General features: G+C 41.9%; 1 protein-coding gene across 2 annotated transcripts in view; it reads right to left on the reverse strand.

The window, feature by feature from the left end:
* MAFF (MAF bZIP transcription factor F) overlaps nucleotides 1-17,972 on the reverse strand; it is a 40,567-nt gene extending 22,595 nt beyond the window's left edge. Inside the window, exon 1 of one of the 2 annotated variants that reach the window (XM_073644283.1) lies at nucleotides 17,783-17,972. Coding sequence is in view for 1 of the 2 variants with exons in the window: in XM_073644282.1 (XP_073500383.1) it covers nucleotides 160-177 (18 nt within the window). In the remaining variant the exon portion in view is untranslated. Of the gene's footprint in view, nucleotides 1-159; nucleotides 242-17,782 lie in introns of those variants that run through there. The other variant, XM_073644282.1, reaches the window with a different exon arrangement.
* Nucleotides 17,973-18,790: the final 818 nt, after the last annotated feature.

Here is an 18,790-nt window from a genome sequence, read left to right on the forward strand (position 1 = left end):
AGCAAAATATCCAGCAAAAAAAGTCTCATGCAAAACAATTAATTGCAAAATGTAGTTGTGTATCATAAGTTATATTAAGTTATAATGGCAATGGTTGGAAAACACCTATAATCCCATTAATGTGGCTTCCTTATAACATTCTGCTATATCATCCTGTACCTGTATAGTGGCTTTCATTTCCAGCCTCCTCTCACATTAGCAGGTGTAGTCAGGATGGTTACCTTTCTGTGATTAAACATTAACTTACAAACAGAACAGTTATAAATTATTTTTCTAGAAAGGAAGTTACTAGACCAGAGAAAGAAAATGAGAACTGCCCAGTATAAGGAAGTAGATCTAAACAGGACTATATTACAGTACTAACAAACAAGAAGCCATTAGATAATAAAATAAGTGTTCATGTTACCGTAATTTTTTTTTGCCTTGACTTTATCTGCCTGGAACTGGTCACTAAAGAGGAGTTTCATGTCCACCCAAGTCTTTTTTTCAGTGACAGTTTTACCATTTAGTAAATAATTGTATCTTTTTTTTCCCCTCTGCTCAACTGCATGACCTTACATTTATCTACATTAGACTTCAATTGTCATTTCTCCGCCCAAGCCTCCAGCTTTCATAAATCCATCTGTAATATTAAATTATCCTCTTCTGTGTTGATTACCTTGCAGACTTTAGTATCACCTGCAAATATTAACCCCTTCACCACCTTGGGTTTTTTCGGTTTCGTTTTTTTTGCTCCCCTTCTTCTCAGAGCCATAAGTTTTTTATTTTTCCATCAATATGGCCATGTGAGGGCTTCTTGTTTTTTTTTTTGCGGGACAAGTTGTACGTTTGAACGACACCACAGATTTTACCATATGTGTACTGGAAAACGAGAAAAAAATTCCAAGTGCGGTGAAATTGCAAAAAAGTGAAATTCCACAACTGTTTTTTTTTTTTTTTTTTAACCATGTTCATTAAATGCTAAAACTGACCTGCCATTATGATTCCCCAGGTCATTACGAGTTAGCAGATACCAAACATGTATAAGTTCTTTTTTATTTATGTAATGAGAAAAAAAATGTAAAAAAAAATGTCACCATTTTCCGAGACCCATAGCATCTAATTTTTTTGGGATCTAGGGCCAGGTGAGGGCTTATTTTTTTGCGTGCCGAACTGACGTTTTTATTGGTACCTTGGTTTGACCTTTTAATTTTTTTTTTTATATTTTAAACTTTTTTTTATTTTATTTTTTACTTTTTACATGCATCAATAGTCTCCATGGGAGACTAGAAGCTGCAATCTTCTGATCGCTTGTGTCACACATAGCGGGGCTCCAGGATTATTATGTCAACCGATGCGCCGATGGACGGAGCTAATGATGCGCTCCCAGCGCGATCATGTTAAATGCCGTTGTCAGAGATTGACAGAGGCATTTAACATGTTAACAGCTGCGGGTGGATCGTGATTCTACCCGCGGCAGTTAGGGGCAGATGACAGCTGTGCCTGAAAAGGTGCAGACTCATCACCGGAGCCTGCACAAAAAAGAGGGAGGCGACTTATGACATACATACATACATATACATATATACATATATACATATATATATATATATATATATATATATATGTCATAGGTCATAAAGGGGTTAAAATTCTATTCTGTATGCCCTCTACAACAACATTAATAAATATATGAAAAAGAGGGCCCAATACAGACCTGTGTGGTTCTCTTGTCAGCTGTGGTGCTCTATTGTCAACTGTGATCTAATCACAGTATGTTCCAGTAATAAACACCATTTGTTTTCGATCACTGAGCCAGTTGTTGACCCAATTACACATTTTCACTTAGTCCCATTGTTCTCATTTTATGTAGAAACCTTTTATCAAACACCTTTGAAAGAGATCTAGACAGACAACACTCATCGACTTATTCTGGTATGAATATGTATAACTAGGTTTGGAGGAATAGATATGGACTGAAAGTATTCGGTAAACAGTTACTGAATATCTATAGCCACCTTAAAGAAGTTCTGGTATAAATAACATTAAGGTAGGTGAAAAAGGTAGGACTATTCACACTGGCTGGTTGTCTCACATGCTCATTACTACTCCATTCACACACAAGATTTTTATCCTGTTCTTGGTATTTGCAGGGACTCAGTAATCAAATCCTAGTGATCATACACATGTCCAGAAGGACCGATGACAGTGAAGATAAAACACCAGAAAGATGGATGGTCTGGAATATGGGAAAGTGAAAACTCCTGAGGGAGGTGCAAATATATATATTCACATACACAGTCACAGTATCAGTCAAAGGTTTGGACACACCTGTTATTCTTATTGGAATTTGCACATTGTAGATTATTCAGACTAAAGACAGAAAAACCACAAGGAAAACACATGGAAACAAGAAGTAGAGAAACACTTGTGAATCAAACCAGAAAAAAAGTGTTAAACCTTATATACCCTTCTTTCACTCCGATGACAGCTTTACACCTGCTTGGCATTCTCTCAGGTAGCTTCCTCTGGTAGTAACTTGGGATGGCTTCCAATTGAAAGGGATGCTTAGTCAAGAGTCCTTTTGTGGAATCATTGGCCTTCAGAAAGTTTTTAAAACCATAAGATGGGTATTGCAGAGGAATGCGTTTGTACACAATTCCATAGAGTGCGTAGCCCAATTACACAACTGCTATAAAAAAAAAACAGAATATAGCAAGAACTATTCAACTAAGAAACAACAGTCCATCATTACTTTAAGAAATGAAGGTCAGCCAATCTGGAAAATAGTTAGAACCCTCAAATGCAACTAAGAAAACTATCAATTGCTATGTTGAAAGTGGCTCTGATAAGAAAGGAATACCAAGAATTACCTCTGCTGCAGAGGATAAGTTTATCAGAGTTATCAGCCTCAGAAAAAGCAAAATGCCAGTATCACAGATAATAGCTCTCATAAATGACGCATAGACAACAACTAGCAGACGCAACTCTGCATCAACTGTCTAGACGAAAATGCGAGAATCAGATCTTTATGGTTAAATTGCTGCAAAGAAGCCTCTGCTTAACACCGCAAACAATAAGAGACCTGTTGGGCCAAGCAACAAAAGGATTGGACATTAGATTAGTGTAAATCTGTAATATGGTTAAAAGTTGAGATTTTTGTATGTAGTATTATTTTTATGTATGGTGGCCACCATGAAGCATGGAGGTGAGGTGAGGTGTGATGTGGAGTGCTTTGCTGGTGACAAAATTGGTCACTTATTCCAGATTTAAGGCACTTACCCAGCATGGCTACCACAGAATTCTGCGACGACATGCCATCGCATCTGGTGTGCCTTTAGTAGGAACATCATTTCTGCTGCAACAGGACAATTATGAAAAAAAAAAAAACACCTCCAGAATATGGAAGGGCTATGCAACCAAGATGAGTGGTGGCCTCCAGAACCACCCAACCGCAACTCAGGTGAAATGGTTTGGTCTCAGCTGGACGCAGAGTGAAGGCAAAGCAGCCAACAAGTGCTCAGCACCACTGTGACCTCCTTCAAGAGTGTTAGAAAACCATTCTAGGTGACTACCTGATGAAGCTACTTGAGAGCCAAGCCCTGTAGCTGAGACAGGTGAGTAACCAGAACCTTGCAGTCCTTGACTCGACCATGAACTCCTCTCTGCTCCAAAGTATTCTAGAGTCAAATGTGAGGCCATCTATCTAAAAGCTAAAGCTTGGCTGGAATCGGGTCATGCAACATAATGATCCCAAGCCTGCCAGCAAAGCTATATCAGAATAACTAAAAAAAACAAACAATTAACATGTTACAATGGCCCAGTCACAGTCCAAATGAAATTCTGTGGCAGGACGTTAAGAGAGCTATGCATAAACAAATACTCACAAACCAAACCTCAATGAGCTGAAGGAACATTGTAAAGAAGAGTGGGCCAAAATCCCTACAGAACGATGAGAGACACTGAGAAAGTCATACAGAAAATGATTACTTTAAGTTATTGCTGCTAAAGATGGTTCTACAAACTATTGATTATTGGGTGTACTTCATTTTTCACGCACTGCTTCTGCATTTTGGTCTAATTTTGTACAAACAAATAACAATGTGATGTCAATTGTCATGTGTTGTTGTTCATCTGAAGTTGTATTTACCTAATATTAAAACTTTCTAAAAAGGACGAGATTTTTTAAAATTATGTCCGGATACATAACCATAGCATTCAAAGAAGGTGTACTTAATTCAACTCATGTATATATGTAATTTAGATTTCTCTTTTGTTCATTCATGTTGCATTTTGTAAATAAACTATCAACTGTTTATTTCTTAAAGCATTCTTACATATCTGCCTAAAACTGTCACAGAAGATCTGTGGTGAGTTCTCCAAGATGTTTGGAACAACCTCCCTGCTGAGCTCTTTAAAAAACTGTGTGCAAGTACCTAGAAGAATTGATGCTTTCATGCCATTTGAAGGCAAAGGGCGGTCAGACCAAATATTGATGTGATTTAGTTTTCACTTTTGTTTATTCACTTTGAGTTTTTAAAGCATTCTTACACACCTGCTCAAAACTTGCACCTTACTGTCATGTAATTATATTATACGCTTAGTTATGGCATTTTTTTTTCTGGGACTCATGTAGTTTAGCTCCAGGTAAGAAACCTTATAGTTATTAATTATATGATAATTCGAAGTACAAAATTTTATCAGCACAGTGACAATGGAGGAGGAATCAGCAGTATGTAAGTGATAGGTGAAGCAGGACGTACTTGGTCCAATATATAAAAATTACATTGCGTACTACATATATAGTGGAATTCCTCAAATATGTGAGGGAGCTACAGTCATCACAGTGTGCATCTGAGTAAGTGATCCCACAACTACAACACATTCTTCGCTCCAGCATTTGTCAGACTTAAAGGGAATCTGTCAGTAGGATCAACCCTCTTAAGCAGTCTATATGGGCATGTAGGTCATAGGAAGCTGAATACAATGATACTTTGGTATATGCCGAATATAGATCTCCCCGAGTCTGTGGCTTTTTTTAAATGAAAGGGGGCGTTACTAGTGTAAGACATGTAATGACTGACAGTCTGCGCTCCTGATTTCACTGCAGAGCAACAGCTCTCTTCTCAGATGTTTTACTGTCAAAGTGCTTTAAAAAGTGCTTGCTTTGTTTATTATTTCTGCAAAGATATTGTGCTAGATATATGAACATCAAGTCATTTGAGGATTGTAACCCAGCACAAGTAATCACGAATCCCTCAATATTAAGGTGCTGTCACGGGTGTGTCAGAAGTGACAGACTCTGCAGTTGATTGCAGGAGATCACTTCGTTTGGCATTACAGATCCCTTCTTAGAGGCTGTCTCTCTAGGACCCAGCGGCTACCTTCCTCTGGCTAATTAACACCCTGGCCTGGGTGTATAAATACAAGTTGTCTGAAAGAGGGAGGTGCCGGCGATACTCACATTACCCTTTGTGAAGGCTCGGAGTAGTGCATTACTTCATCCTCTCTGGAGCTATGAGGATGGGTGTTAATCTCTCTGAAGTCGACTAAAAGCTAAGCTAAGCTATCTTCCCTTGTTTGTTCCCCCTTGTTGCCTTCAGTGGTCAGTGGGGATCGACCAGAGCTCATCCCCCTCCCTTCCCTAGCCAGGGCCCAACGCCAGGGAAAGACAGGGCGAGGTTCGAGTGCGGCAATTGGTGAAGAGCAAATATAGTGACGTTAGTGGAGACAGGGCGATAGTAGTTCAGCCTAGGAGGTCTCCACTCCTCCCTTTCCCTAGAGTCTGGGCTCCCTTTCCCTCTTCCCTTTGTGTTGCACTAAGTCTTTCCCACACCTGGCGTAACAGGTGCATTTTACACAGATTGACTAGTTGCATGATACGACCTTTTACGAACCGGTGGTCGTTTGAAGGCGGAATCTGTCTGAAAAAGAATTCTCATGCACATGCTGCAGAGAATATTCATAGCATAAATCAACTGGAGATGCAGATTGCTTTACTAAGGATGAAATGTGTGGCCTAATCACACCAATACAGCAACTATTTCAAACAGCGGTATTTACCTTATACACTTAGCCTTAAGGGGGATATTATAGAAGTTTGAAAGTTATCACCTAGCCATAATATAGGGCATAATTTTACAGTCACTGGAGGTCAGAATGCCGTGGCCCCTAGAGAGCCCAAGAACCAGTGCTGAATGGAAGGTCGATTACACGCATTGCCGTCCCGTTCATTTTAATGGGAGTGCCGAAGATCAGTTAAGTGCAGAAGTGGCAATCTATGGCACTCCCATTAAGACTGAAAGGAGCGACAGAGCGCATGATCGACCACCGCTATATTCAGCCTTGGGATCGGCAGTGGGACCTCCAGTGACTGTAAAGTTATATCCTATCCCATGGTTAAGGGATAACTTTCGAACTTGGTAATACTCAATTAAGGGATAGCTGGGGGCCACGGAGTTCGGACCCGCAGCGTTCAGAAAGTTATCCCTTATACTATGGATAGGGGATAACTTTCAAACTTGAGACTACATTAAAGTCAAATACCTTATTTTTAAGAGGAGTAGAACAAGTGAGGATCTACCTGTTGCAGGAGGAATGATTAAGAAGGTGCAAAGAAGAAGCAATGGGGTACTACAGTCCAAGAGGGGGGAGTAGGTCACATGATGATCCATTTTAAAGTTATTTGGTAGAAGGGTGCAATATTTGATATCACATTGTGGCTCTGGACAGTGGAGGTTTTTTGTTTTATTAATAACACTGGCTGAATGCAGAGCCAGTGCCAGTCAGGGCCGGGGCGCAGCTACAGCCACCGCTCTCTATACACAGAGTGGTGACTGAAACCAGAACTCTGCAGGGGGAAATAAAGTTCATTTTCTCCCCGCAGCATTCGGCTAAGTGCGGGCACCACACAGGTTAATAATGCTATTAAACTGTAGATTAACCCAATATCTGCAGGTTAATAGCGTTATTTCTACTGACAAGTTTCCTCAATTTTGTACGTGAAGGACAGGTCTACACAGATTTTTTGGTTTCATTACCTCTGTTCAATTAAGAATTACACTGTTCTACAGCCAAATTGATTCAGAGACAAAAACAGTTGAACTTAATTATGTGCCGAAAACTAATACAGTATAATTCTTCAGTTTTCTGATTAACTCTTATTTTCAAAAACCCAGCGGAGGTTGTAATTACTTATTACTCCTTCCATGCAGGCTTATAGAAAAATTGCGTTATTTCATCATCATTATTGCATTGTTAGTAGCTAGTTTATTACATCATCTATTTAGTCTATTGAGCCTTCAGTCTTCTATAATCTTAAGGGTGATCAATCAAAAAACGCCAATTTAGCTCCGGTAACGTAATCCTAATTACAGCTAAATCACCTACTTTTATAAATGCTCTCTCTGTAAGTTATACCGTTTTAGGACTTCTTAGTTTAGTTTCTTAGCATAGTGACATGTTTTTTTCAGATATGTCTCGTTCTTGCATTAACAAAGCTACATACGCGGAGAAATCACAAAGGTGAAACGTGACTACCATGATAAGGAAAGCCTACAACCTGTATTTTGGTGGTAAAATAGGAGATCAGAACAAGAGTTGGGCTCCACACATATGCTGTAATAGATGTGCATCACATCTTACCCAATAGTTGCATGGGAAGAGACAATCGATGCCTTTTGCTGTCCCAATGATCTGGAGAAAGCCAACAGATTACACTACTATTTGCCATTTCTGCATAGTGCCCCTCATTAAGAAAGGAGTTTCAAGGAACAAGTAGTGGACTTTATAATACCCAAACATTCCATCTGCAATACGCCCAATACCACATACAGAAGAACTACCGATTCCAAAAGCACCAGAAACATGTTCAGCAGAATCAAGAGAGGAAGAAAAGGGCGCTTGGTGTCATGAAGCATCTTCCTCTCACGACCAAGACTTTCTGTCAGCAACGTCAACTGAACCACACCTTATAACCAAGTGAACTGAACAATCTTGTTATAGATTTAGATCTGCCCAAGAGTAAGGCTGAGCTCTTAGGTTCCCGACTACAGAAGTGGAATCTCCTAGCGGGCGCTGTTCGGATTTTTTTGTTTCGCAACTGTGATAAAGATCTTAACCAATACTTTTTTATGGAGGGCGATCTTGTGGTATGCAACAACATCAACAGTTTAATGGAAGCTCTGAAGATAAATCATAATCCAGAGGAATGGAGGCTCTTCATTGATTCATTCAAAACAAGCCTAAAAGCTGTCTTGCTGCATAATAGCAATGCTCTACCTTCAATTCCAGTTGGTTATGCAGTCCACAGGAAAAAAAACCTATGACAACACGAAACGACTTTTGAGGTGCCTGAACTATCACCAACATTTGTGGCCCCTCAGTGGTGATTAAAAGGTGTTTGCCCTCATACTTGATCTCCAGGGTAGATACAAAAAGTACTACTGTGCTCTGTGTGAGGGGGATAGTCGTGCAAGAGAATATCACTACAATAAAAGAGAGACTAACATCTCCAACATTCACTTCAGCCAGGGAGTAAAAATGTCCTGTATCCAGCATTTGTGAATCCACATAAGATTGTGTTACCACAATTGCATATCAATTTGGGCCTAATGAAAAACTTTGTAAAGGCAATGGATAAAAATGCAAAATCCTTCAAGTATCTCATTGATACATTTTCAAGATTGAGTTAAGCAGAGTTAAAGGAAGGAGTCTTTATTGGACCTCAGATTCGTAAGCTTCTTCAAGATGAGTATTTTCTCTAGGCTTCATGGTTAGCATTCGCATTAACACATAAGGATCTTGGCTGTAACATGTCCTTAAAGAGAACCGGTCACAGGAAATAATGCCATTATCCTGCAGATATGTGGGTAATCTGAAGGTTAATAGCGTTATTATGATGCCCGGCGCCTGCATGCAGCGGGGAGAAAATTAATTTTATTCTCCCCGCCAGCATTCGGTTTCAGTCACAGAGGCGGTGCCGGTTCAGTCACTGCTCTGAGCATAAAGAGAGGTGGCTGTAACCGCACCCCCAGCCCTGACTGACACTGGCTCTGCATTGCTGTTGGTAGCCAGTCATGGCCAGGGGCGCGGTTACAGCCGGCGCTCTACATTCTTAGAGAGATGACTGAACCCGCGGCGCCCCCGCCCCCATGACTGAAACAGAATGCTGGCGGGGCGAATTAAGTTAATTTTCTCCCCGCTGCATTCAGCTGCGTGCAGGCGCCAGGAAGCATAGCATTAGCAACACTATTAACCTGCAGATTAACCACATATCTGCAGGTTAATAGCATTATTTCCGGTGACAGTTTTTTTTCCCACCAAACTGCGGAGCAGTGAGCGACAAGCATGGTGAGAGATTTCACCAAGATATTGCGGCTATTGAGAAAAGAGATCAAGGAAAATGGAATCCATCAATGCTTGCAGATTACTGTTGCACAATTGTGAGAGACGATCCAATGCAGGAGTACAAGAGACAAGCAAAAAAAGAGTCGTCGCTGAGGATCAAATTTTGTAGCGCACTTTATAATTCACAATAGTGTTTAAACATGTTTTAGTTATTTCAATTGCAGCTAAGTTTTCTCTAAAGAATATCAGAAAATTGGCATAACAAAATATTCTGCATCTTTATATTTGCAAAAATAATATTTCAAAGTACTGAAACTTTTATGCATTAATATGTAGCAGTAAAAGGAAAATTCTTTGATATCATAGAAACAAGAGACAACTAGAAATTTTCATTGTCAGGAAGCCAAAATCAATAACAAATGGCTGATTTCATAACTGAACCTGACAACTTTTGAAAATATGTAGAACAGTGAAATCAGAAAAATTAAAATCTAAGCACGTCAATAATTGTTATCCATTCACTAATCTTCTGACAGTATAGTAAGAGGAAAGTAAAGGTGCCCACATGTCTTAGAGCAAAGAGACAGGTCCAGCTGAGTGTCTAAATTGTACGAAGGTCTGCAGACTCACCCCGATGTTGGGGGGAGAAAAGGATCAGGTCTATTAAATTTCATAATTTGCGCTTTTTATTCTTGGGGAGATTAGACACTGGCAGAAGGTTAGTCCCCTCTCTCAAAGTGAGACAAGCTGAGGCTGCATGTGTATGGGGAGGGTAAGGAGGCTAAAGAAGCTGTATGGTCATCATAACAATTCATGGCCATGGCTCATCTTCTGTCTGCAGGAGCGCACTGCTGCTCGGCCTCCTGACTTCCTGGATGTAAGGGGGCAGTGCGCTCCTGAAGCTTAACTGTTCAGACCAGCAGCATGGTTGGGCCACAGTGAACTCTCTGATGCTGCTAGCAGAGGCAATTTTGCCTGTGCAGCATGGGGGTACCCCTGTGTCACTAAAGCTGTCCGAATACAGCGATCCAGTCTTCTTTAGAGACGCTTGTAAGCTGTATAGCAAACAGTTTACAAGTGCACATTCCTTGCCTAGAAGACCAAACAGCCAGTTACTTAGGCTACTAGCAGTGGACTACAAAATTGAAGATTTTTTTTTATAAAATTTGTATATTGCAAAGTTTCTTGTTTTTACAAGTACTTTGTAATTTTAAACATTAATGTACATGACACAACCCCTTTATCTAACATGTTTTTTTAGCTTGAAGAAAGATAAAATTGGTCATGAGCTAGTAGACTTTTACTTCTATGATGGCACTGACCTACTGGGAAAGGTAAGAAAAAGGATATAGACTCCTAGGAAAGCTATGTAACATAGAACATCCATGGCATATGTCAATGAGTTGTGTATAGGTCTGGGTAACAAGAGTCACTAAATATTCACACTATAAGGGCTCGTGCACATGACCGATTTTCTCGTATGAGTGCTATTCGTGGTTTTCACAGAAAGCACTGGTACACATGATATTCTATGGAAGTGTGCACATGTCCGGTTGTTTCCTTGGTCCAAGAGGTCCGCAGAAGAAAAAATTGGAGATGTGTCCGATTTGATCTGAGTGTTGGTTCAAAATCAGCAATGCAAGTCTATGGGTTCATGAAAAAAAAAAAAAGAAGGACCACATTTGGATGACTTGACTTAGATCACTTGAGTGCGGTCCGATTTTCATGTACTAACAGAATGGAGATGGTGGAGAAACAGTTTTTTTTTTCCAAAACCAAGAAAAACGGATGCCTGGATGATCTTTTGGCAGTAAAGTTTCTGCCTCCAAAAAGCAGGTTTTGCTTGGTGTTTTTTTTTTTCACTGTCCATTTGTCTCTTTATGCATGCTGATAAAGTTCAGTGAAAAAAAAAAAAATAAAAAATTACCTATTCAACTTCTTCAGGTTTTGGCACAAAAACCAATGTGTGTGCATGAGATTTCTGAAATCTCAGACTTTGCTGGTACTATAAAACGCAGCTGAAAATTTGCATAAGAAATAATGAAAAAGGTTAAAAACGCATAGTGTGAACATTGACCTTAAGGTCAATTAGAAAATTGGACCCAGTCTTCCCGCCAATGTTTTATGCAGCAGGTGGCCAGATCAACCTCCACTTTTTCCCCCACATGTTGGCCACAGACCAATCCAGTGGTTGTCAGATGATGGTGGTAATACATTGCAGGAAGTGAGGAAAAAAAAAAGACACTTTTATGAAATTTTTGACAGGCACACTGCTGAGATTTATAATGAATAGACAGTGACAATGTCACGGCAGTTGTCTGGTCTAGTGTCACCCTGTCTCAACTAACGTCCCTATATTGTCTCTTCACCAATCGCCGCACGTGTGCCTCGCCCTGACTTTCCCTGGTGTATGGCTAAGGCTAGGGAAGGGAGGAGATGAGCACTAATCAATCTCCACTAAACTCTATAGACAACAAGGGAGGACAAACAGGGGGGAATTGCTTAGCTTTAGATGACTCCAGACAAATGAGCACACGGCCTCAAGCTCCAGAGAGTACGAAGTACTGCCCTTGCTAAAGCCTCACAAGTCGTAATGAAGATCACCGGCACCTCCCTCTCAGACACACCAGGTATATATACACCCAGGCCAGGGAGCTAATTATCCAGAGGTAGGTAGCTGCTGGGTCCTAGAGACAGCCTCTAAGAAGATGTCTGTAATGCCAAATGTAGAGATCTCCAGCAACCAACAGCAGGGCTGTCACCTTTGACACACCCGTGACATGTACATCACAACCAGCACTAAAACCGACGAATGAAAGTACAAAATGTAATTAGAAAATCCATATGTACAACAAGGATGAAGCAGTCCTTATCTAGCACAATAATGAATTATTAGCAATGTTCTAGTCACTACTGTCCAACAGATTAGTCTAATGGCTGGACAGCAGTTGTGAAACTACAACTCCCAGCATGCCCTGGCAGCCACACCAATACTAAAGCACAGGTCTACCTGTGGCCCTCTATGTTCCAGTGTCATGTAAAAAGGTCTACTCTACTTACATAGCAGAACATTACATGCGAGATCAGGAGAACTGTGTTTTACCCACAAATAGTGGCGTAGACCCTACCTATTACTAGCATCACCCAACCAGACACGAACCGCTCCGATCCTGGTGTGGACCCCCATAGGCATCACAATAGGACTAGGCGGAGATGGAAACAAGTGGCAGACAATAAGGATTAGAAGACAGCACTAAGGAAGTCTTAAAAAAATTCTCCTGTTCTCAGAAAAGCTGTTTCAAGAACTTCTATGTGAAATACAACGAAAATTACCAGCAAAAGATTGCATAAGGCCCATCTCATATCCTGGGGCCTACCATGATACAGAAGCTTCCTCCGAACCCTATATAGCTTCCTCCAAACCTGGCAGGAATTGCAGATCTCCCTGGAGATGAACTTTACTCCATGACAAAGGATATTTTGGCTCCTTGACTTCCGTGTTAGTCCTCCACCTGAGGGGTCAGTAGTTCAGTGCTGAGCAAGGACTTTCTACAGAGAATCGTAGGTTACACTCCCTATGTTTCTACACACTCAATATTACAAGGAATTATAAAGTTATTCATAATAACACATCTCATGTGAGATTCTTCTCAGGGGTGGCAGCCAGTGACAGGTGGGCACCAATCACCATCTCATCAATATAGACAGCACATGTCCATGCTGTAGATTGCTATACCTGTATCAATGGACAAACGTAACATTGTCTCATCTCCAGCCACACATCATACACTGTACATCCATAGTGATAGACCTTTGCCTCTGATCTCAGGACATTGGATGACTCCTGCCCAGACACAGGAGCAATGGCAGTTCTCTTAGACTTTCCTGGGAGGTCAAACATGAACAACGTCTAAAAATAAACGTAGAGCAAATCTATTGTCCCCTTACCAGCTACAGGCGGAGACCCTCTACAGCTAGTGAGAGACTTGTCTCCAGGCAGCATATGGCAACCATCAGTCAGAAATAAACTCAGAAGAGACCCATGTCAAGGTGCCAGGAGGATCTCAAGACCTGGGTGCAGCAGTCCTCTTACGCAGAAGGTCTGTAGATAGCATAAGGAATCCTGTACACCTCTGTACTAAGGATCTCCACACTAAGGAGCTGCATGTACTCGATGTGCCGCCATGCAATGCTCCATTGGGAGTCATATGTATTATTTGGGGGCCACACAAGAAAAAAAAAAAAAGTCTCCATCTTCTGCATTCTGTCAGTCCAGGGAAATCGGACTGCACTCAGATGTCATCCGAGTGCAGTCCGTGGGTTTCCACTGACTTGCATAGCCGAGTGTGATCCAAATATCAGATGAAACTCAGGCATGCAGAGATTTGAAAAATAAATAAATAAATCAGACGTTCACGGCTCCAAAGACTAACATTGGTCCGAGTGCGATATGAAATTTTGATGGATCGCACTCGGATGAAAAATACGGCCGTGTGCACGTGCCCTTACTGAGAGAGATTGTAACAAGCGGAGAATAGCTCAATAGATTAATGCGCGCCAAGTTTTCCTCTATTATATTCACAGAGAATCAAACATAGAAAAGCTCTGTATCGGACAGGAGATACATGGAGGTACAATGAAGCCCCATACACTTCTATGAGTGCTCTATCATGGCGCTGTACAAAATGAACCCATAGTAGGGTGATGTGTATCCTTAAAGTTAACCTGTTGTGAGGATTTTACACAACAAACTAATGCCATGAATGGGCAAGCACTTTGAGGCCGATTGAAGCCATACCTTAAATTGCAGAAATCTGTTTTCCAGTTTCTAAGATATCCAGCATTTAAATCATATGCAAATGAGCCACAAGTGCTTCAAGGGAAGACATAGCACTTAAGCTACCCTACCCTCCCTCTCTATTCCCCACTTGCCTCCTGTGTCTGAACTACAGGTCACTCTGGTTTCAGTAACCAGACTCCCCTGACCGATCTCTTGCGCACGTGCCGACTAATATTAGTCTATGGGGCCGTTCACATGTCCGATTCTTTTTCCGGACAGAGACTGTCCGAGGAAGGAGAATCACTGTATTCCCAAGTTTGATCTGATATTCGGATTGCACTCGGATGACATCTCCATGGACTGACTGAATGGAGAATTTTTTCCTCCATCTTCTCCTCGTCCTAGAGAATAAGATCGCACTATGTTGACTCTCTGATCAGAGTGTGAATTGCGTAATCGGCCAGATTCTCTCGGATGAGTGAAAATACGTCCATCTGACCTTGCCCTACGTTATAGTTTTTGGTATAAGGTAGTAAAGGGTCACAACAGGGAAAGACAGAACAGGGTCCCTACACGGTGTTCCAAATTATTATGCAAATAATATTTTCTCAGATTTTCCCAAATTACCTATATGAATTGCAGTCATTGTAATTTTCCAGTCAAATAACTATTAGAGTACAATTGAAAGGTTTTTGTACAAACTGCCTATGATAACAGTATATTTTTAAAAAAATAAAAAACTCAAACTGCACTCAAAATGCATGTTCCAAATTATTATGCACAGCAGAGTTTTCAACCTTTTCATTTTAATAAAGAACAAAAAAATGGTCATTTTTGAAATTATAAGCATTAGCAGGTTATTACAAACTGAAATCAAACAGTTTTCAACTCAAAACTTTATTCTAGGTGATGTTACATTTGCACATAGGACCGCTTGTTCGAAAGGAGCTTCTGAACTCTCTCGTCCATTGAATTTGTCAGGTTTTGGATGGTTTCTGCTTCAATTGTTTTGCATGAGGACAGAATACCCTCCCAGAGCTGTTGCTTAGATGTGAGCTGCCTCCCGCCATCATAGACACTCCTTTTGATGATGCTCCAGAGGTTCTCAATGGGGTTGAGGTCAGGGGAGCATGGGGGCCACACCATAAGTTTGTCCCCTTTTATGCCCATAGCAGCCAGAGATGCAGATGTGTTATGTGCAGCATGAGACGGGGCATTATCATGCATGAAAATGATCTTGCTGCGGAATGCACGGTTCTTCTTCTTGAACCATGGAAGGAAGTGCTGTTTGAGAAACTCAACATACATTATGGAGTTCATCTTTACCCCTTCAGGGATCCTAAAAGGGCCGACAATCTCTCTCCCCATGATTCCAGCCCAAAACATTACTCCACCTCCTCCTTGTTAGCGCCGTAGCCGTGTTTGCATGGGGTGTCCATCAACCAGCCATCCTCCACTCCATACATCTGGACCATCGAGATCATTTCATGCATGATAATGCCCCGTCTCATGCTGCACATAACACATCTGCATCTCTGGCTGCTATGGGCATAAAAGGGGACAAACTTATGGTGTGGCACCCATGCTCCCCTGACCTCAACCCCATTGAGAACCTCTGGAGCATCATCAAAAGGAGTGTCTATGATGGCGGGAGGCAGTTCACATCTAAGCAACAGCTCTGGGAGGGTATTCTGTCCTCATGCAAAACAATTGAAGCAGAAACCATCCAAAACCTGACAAATTCAATGGACGAGAGAGTTCAGAAGCTCCTTTCGAACAAGGGCTCCTATGTGCAAATGTGACATCACCTAGAATCAAGTTTTGAGTTGAAAACTGTTTGATTTCAGTTTGTAATAACCTGCTAATGCTTATAATTTCAAAAATGACCATTTTTTTGTTCTTTATTAAAATGAAAAGGTTGAAAACTCTGCTGTGCATAATAATTTGGAACATGCATTTTGAGTGCAGTTTGAGTTTTTTATTTTTTAAAAAATATACTGTTATCATAGGCAGTTTGTACAAAAACCTTTCAATTGTACTCTAATAGTTATTTGACTGGAAAATTACAATGACTGCAATTCATATAGGTAATTTGGGAAAATCAGAGAAAATATTATTTGCATAATAATTTGGAACACAGTGTATATAATGACATGTATATCTAGTATACAGGAGAATGTTGGGGTGCCCCGGTCACCTTACATCACTCCCCTCTGATTGTTCCCATTTTTGGAAACAAAATAAGATATGGAAGGGGAATATAATATTACTGCTGCTTCATGTACAATAGGAGAAGGCTTCTAACTCATCTAGCACTTCTATAGGAATATGAGCCCTGCCGTTCCTGTGATAGATACTGTCTTAGGCTGTGTACATGTCCGTTCCGTTGCATCAGAATGCAAACTGAAGAATAGGGGCCCTAATATTTATTCTTTTTGGTGTCTGTTTTTAGAATGAAAAAAGAAGTTCTGCACGGACCAAGACAGACCCCATAATAATATAGTCTGAGACAGGAGCCATAGACGGCTTATGTTGTAGGGTCAATGACATATGAAAGGTCAGAATCCCCCACTATAGCCGGCGCTCCGTGTAATGGTGACCTTCTTCCTGACTGCACTGTATGAGACTTGAAAAAGTTCCCAAACACAGATGCCAAAAGGGCTGAAGATTGTATGGGAAGACCGAGTACTATTCTTCAGCTCTGAGCTCTGGATTGTTCCCATTTTCGGAAACAAAATATGGAAAGGAATAAGAATGTGAAGCAGAGACAACCTCTTGTGCTTTCCTGCAGATCTGAGACTGCCCAGAGCTCCTTCCAGCAGATCTCCACGCCTCCTGCATGTTACTTACAATAAGACACAGACAACACCCAAGGAAAAACAGGAATGTTACGTAAGGAATGTTACACACACTCCTCTCCGGAAGAACATGACTTCATCTGGGAGCAATCAGCAAGGAAAACAGAGCGGGAGCCAGAACCCTCCCTCCAGTATGAGGCTTACACAATGTCTGATGGCACCCCGACCCCATAGTAGTGTCATGGCACCCAATATGGCACACACTGGGGGGCATGGATCTGTCCTGCCCAGCTACACACATGGATGAGCTGTCATAGACATCTGGAAGGGGACTATGACAGTTCTGACTGGCCATCATGTGTACAAGGCTCTATATTAAAGGCGCGTTATGGGATCATAGCTACTTTCTCTGAAAGTGTTAACTCCTCCATAACCACCCTACTGAGGGGGAGCCAGAGGGTGACAGTAAGGCAGAAGACATATTGCCATCTGGGCCAATCCTGTGCCCTCTTGTTGTGCCAGCACATTTCAGAGGAAGTTCTCCCAGTGAAGGCCTTCCTCCATGTACACCACACAGCAATATTTACTAACAGCCGACACTGGGCTGATACAGGAGAACAACAACACCTCCCCTCCCCCTCACACGCCTACTGATCAGCGCTCCCCAGCCGTGGGGACTACTGCTCCCAGCACGCCCTCACAACAGCTGGGAAGCTACAGGTTGCAGATCCCGGCCGTTCCCGGATGTAGCCAGCGATCAGGCAGATCGGGCTCCCTGTGATCGCACACAGCGCCCCCCGCACCATCCAGGGTGTAATACAATCAGCCCCCACCCATAGCATGGACGAGCCGCACATGGGGGTCGGGGCCGCCTTACCTGCGCTGCTGGGGGACGCGGGGCCTGGAGGTCCCTGACGCTGCTGCCTTGTGCCTGACGGAGGGAGTGCTCAGATCTGCTGAGTTGTAATGTTACAGTTTCCTGGAATTACTCACTCACAGATTCCTTTCATTCATAAAAACACAGTCATGCACTGACGTCATCCCGAGGCGGGGCCTAGGCCGTCACATGATGGGCAGTGATGTCATCTGCATGCCTGACTCCGTGTTAAAGGGGCAAAGGAAGGTCTGCTGTTCACATTGCTCGGCTGCTGGCAGCCTGCATGGGGTTAGCTGGCTGTGTGGGGCTGGTGGCTGCATGGAGATAGTGGCCATATAGGGCTGGTGGCTGCATGGAGATAGTGGCCATATAGGGCTGGTGGCTGCATGGAGCTAGTGGCCATACAGGGCTGGTGGCTGCATGGGGCTAATGGCCATATCGGGGTAGGGCTGGCTGGTGGCTGTATTGGGCTGGCTGTGTGGGGCTAGTGGCTTTATAGGGCTGGCTGTTGGCTGTGTGGGGCTAGTGGCTGCGTGCGGCTAGTGGCTGTGTGGGGCGGGCGGGCTGGCTGCTGTGTGGGGCTGGCTGGTGGCTGCGTGACACATTTCTTAGCTAAATATTTATTATTTTCTGCCGAAAATTATATTTAATTTTGGCTGGATCCACACCAGCTCATGTAAAATCATCCTTATTTCATCCACAATTTATATAGCAATTATGTGAGAATTCAATTAAAAACAATTTTATTCATTATCCATTAAAATATATGATCTAGAAAGACAAATGATAGGATGGTAAAGCTTCTCACTCATACCATCCTAAAAAAATGAACAGCTAGTAATTACAGTACTAGAGCGTAATGGAGTTTTATGACAACAATCACCACTATCTATTCAATAGGGTGATAACACCCGCTAATCACTGTTCAACTCCAAATAAGCTTATGGACACCTTAATTTGAATAATGATAGAATGCACAAGACAAAAAGGGTGTCTTTGCTAGGAATA

This window comes from Phyllobates terribilis, unplaced genomic scaffold (assembly GCF_046119375.1).
Source record: "Phyllobates terribilis strain yellow unplaced genomic scaffold, ASM4611937v1 Scaffold_8__6_contigs__length_399053987, whole genome shotgun sequence".
Taxonomy (NCBI): Eukaryota; Metazoa; Chordata; class Amphibia; order Anura; family Dendrobatidae; genus Phyllobates; species Phyllobates terribilis.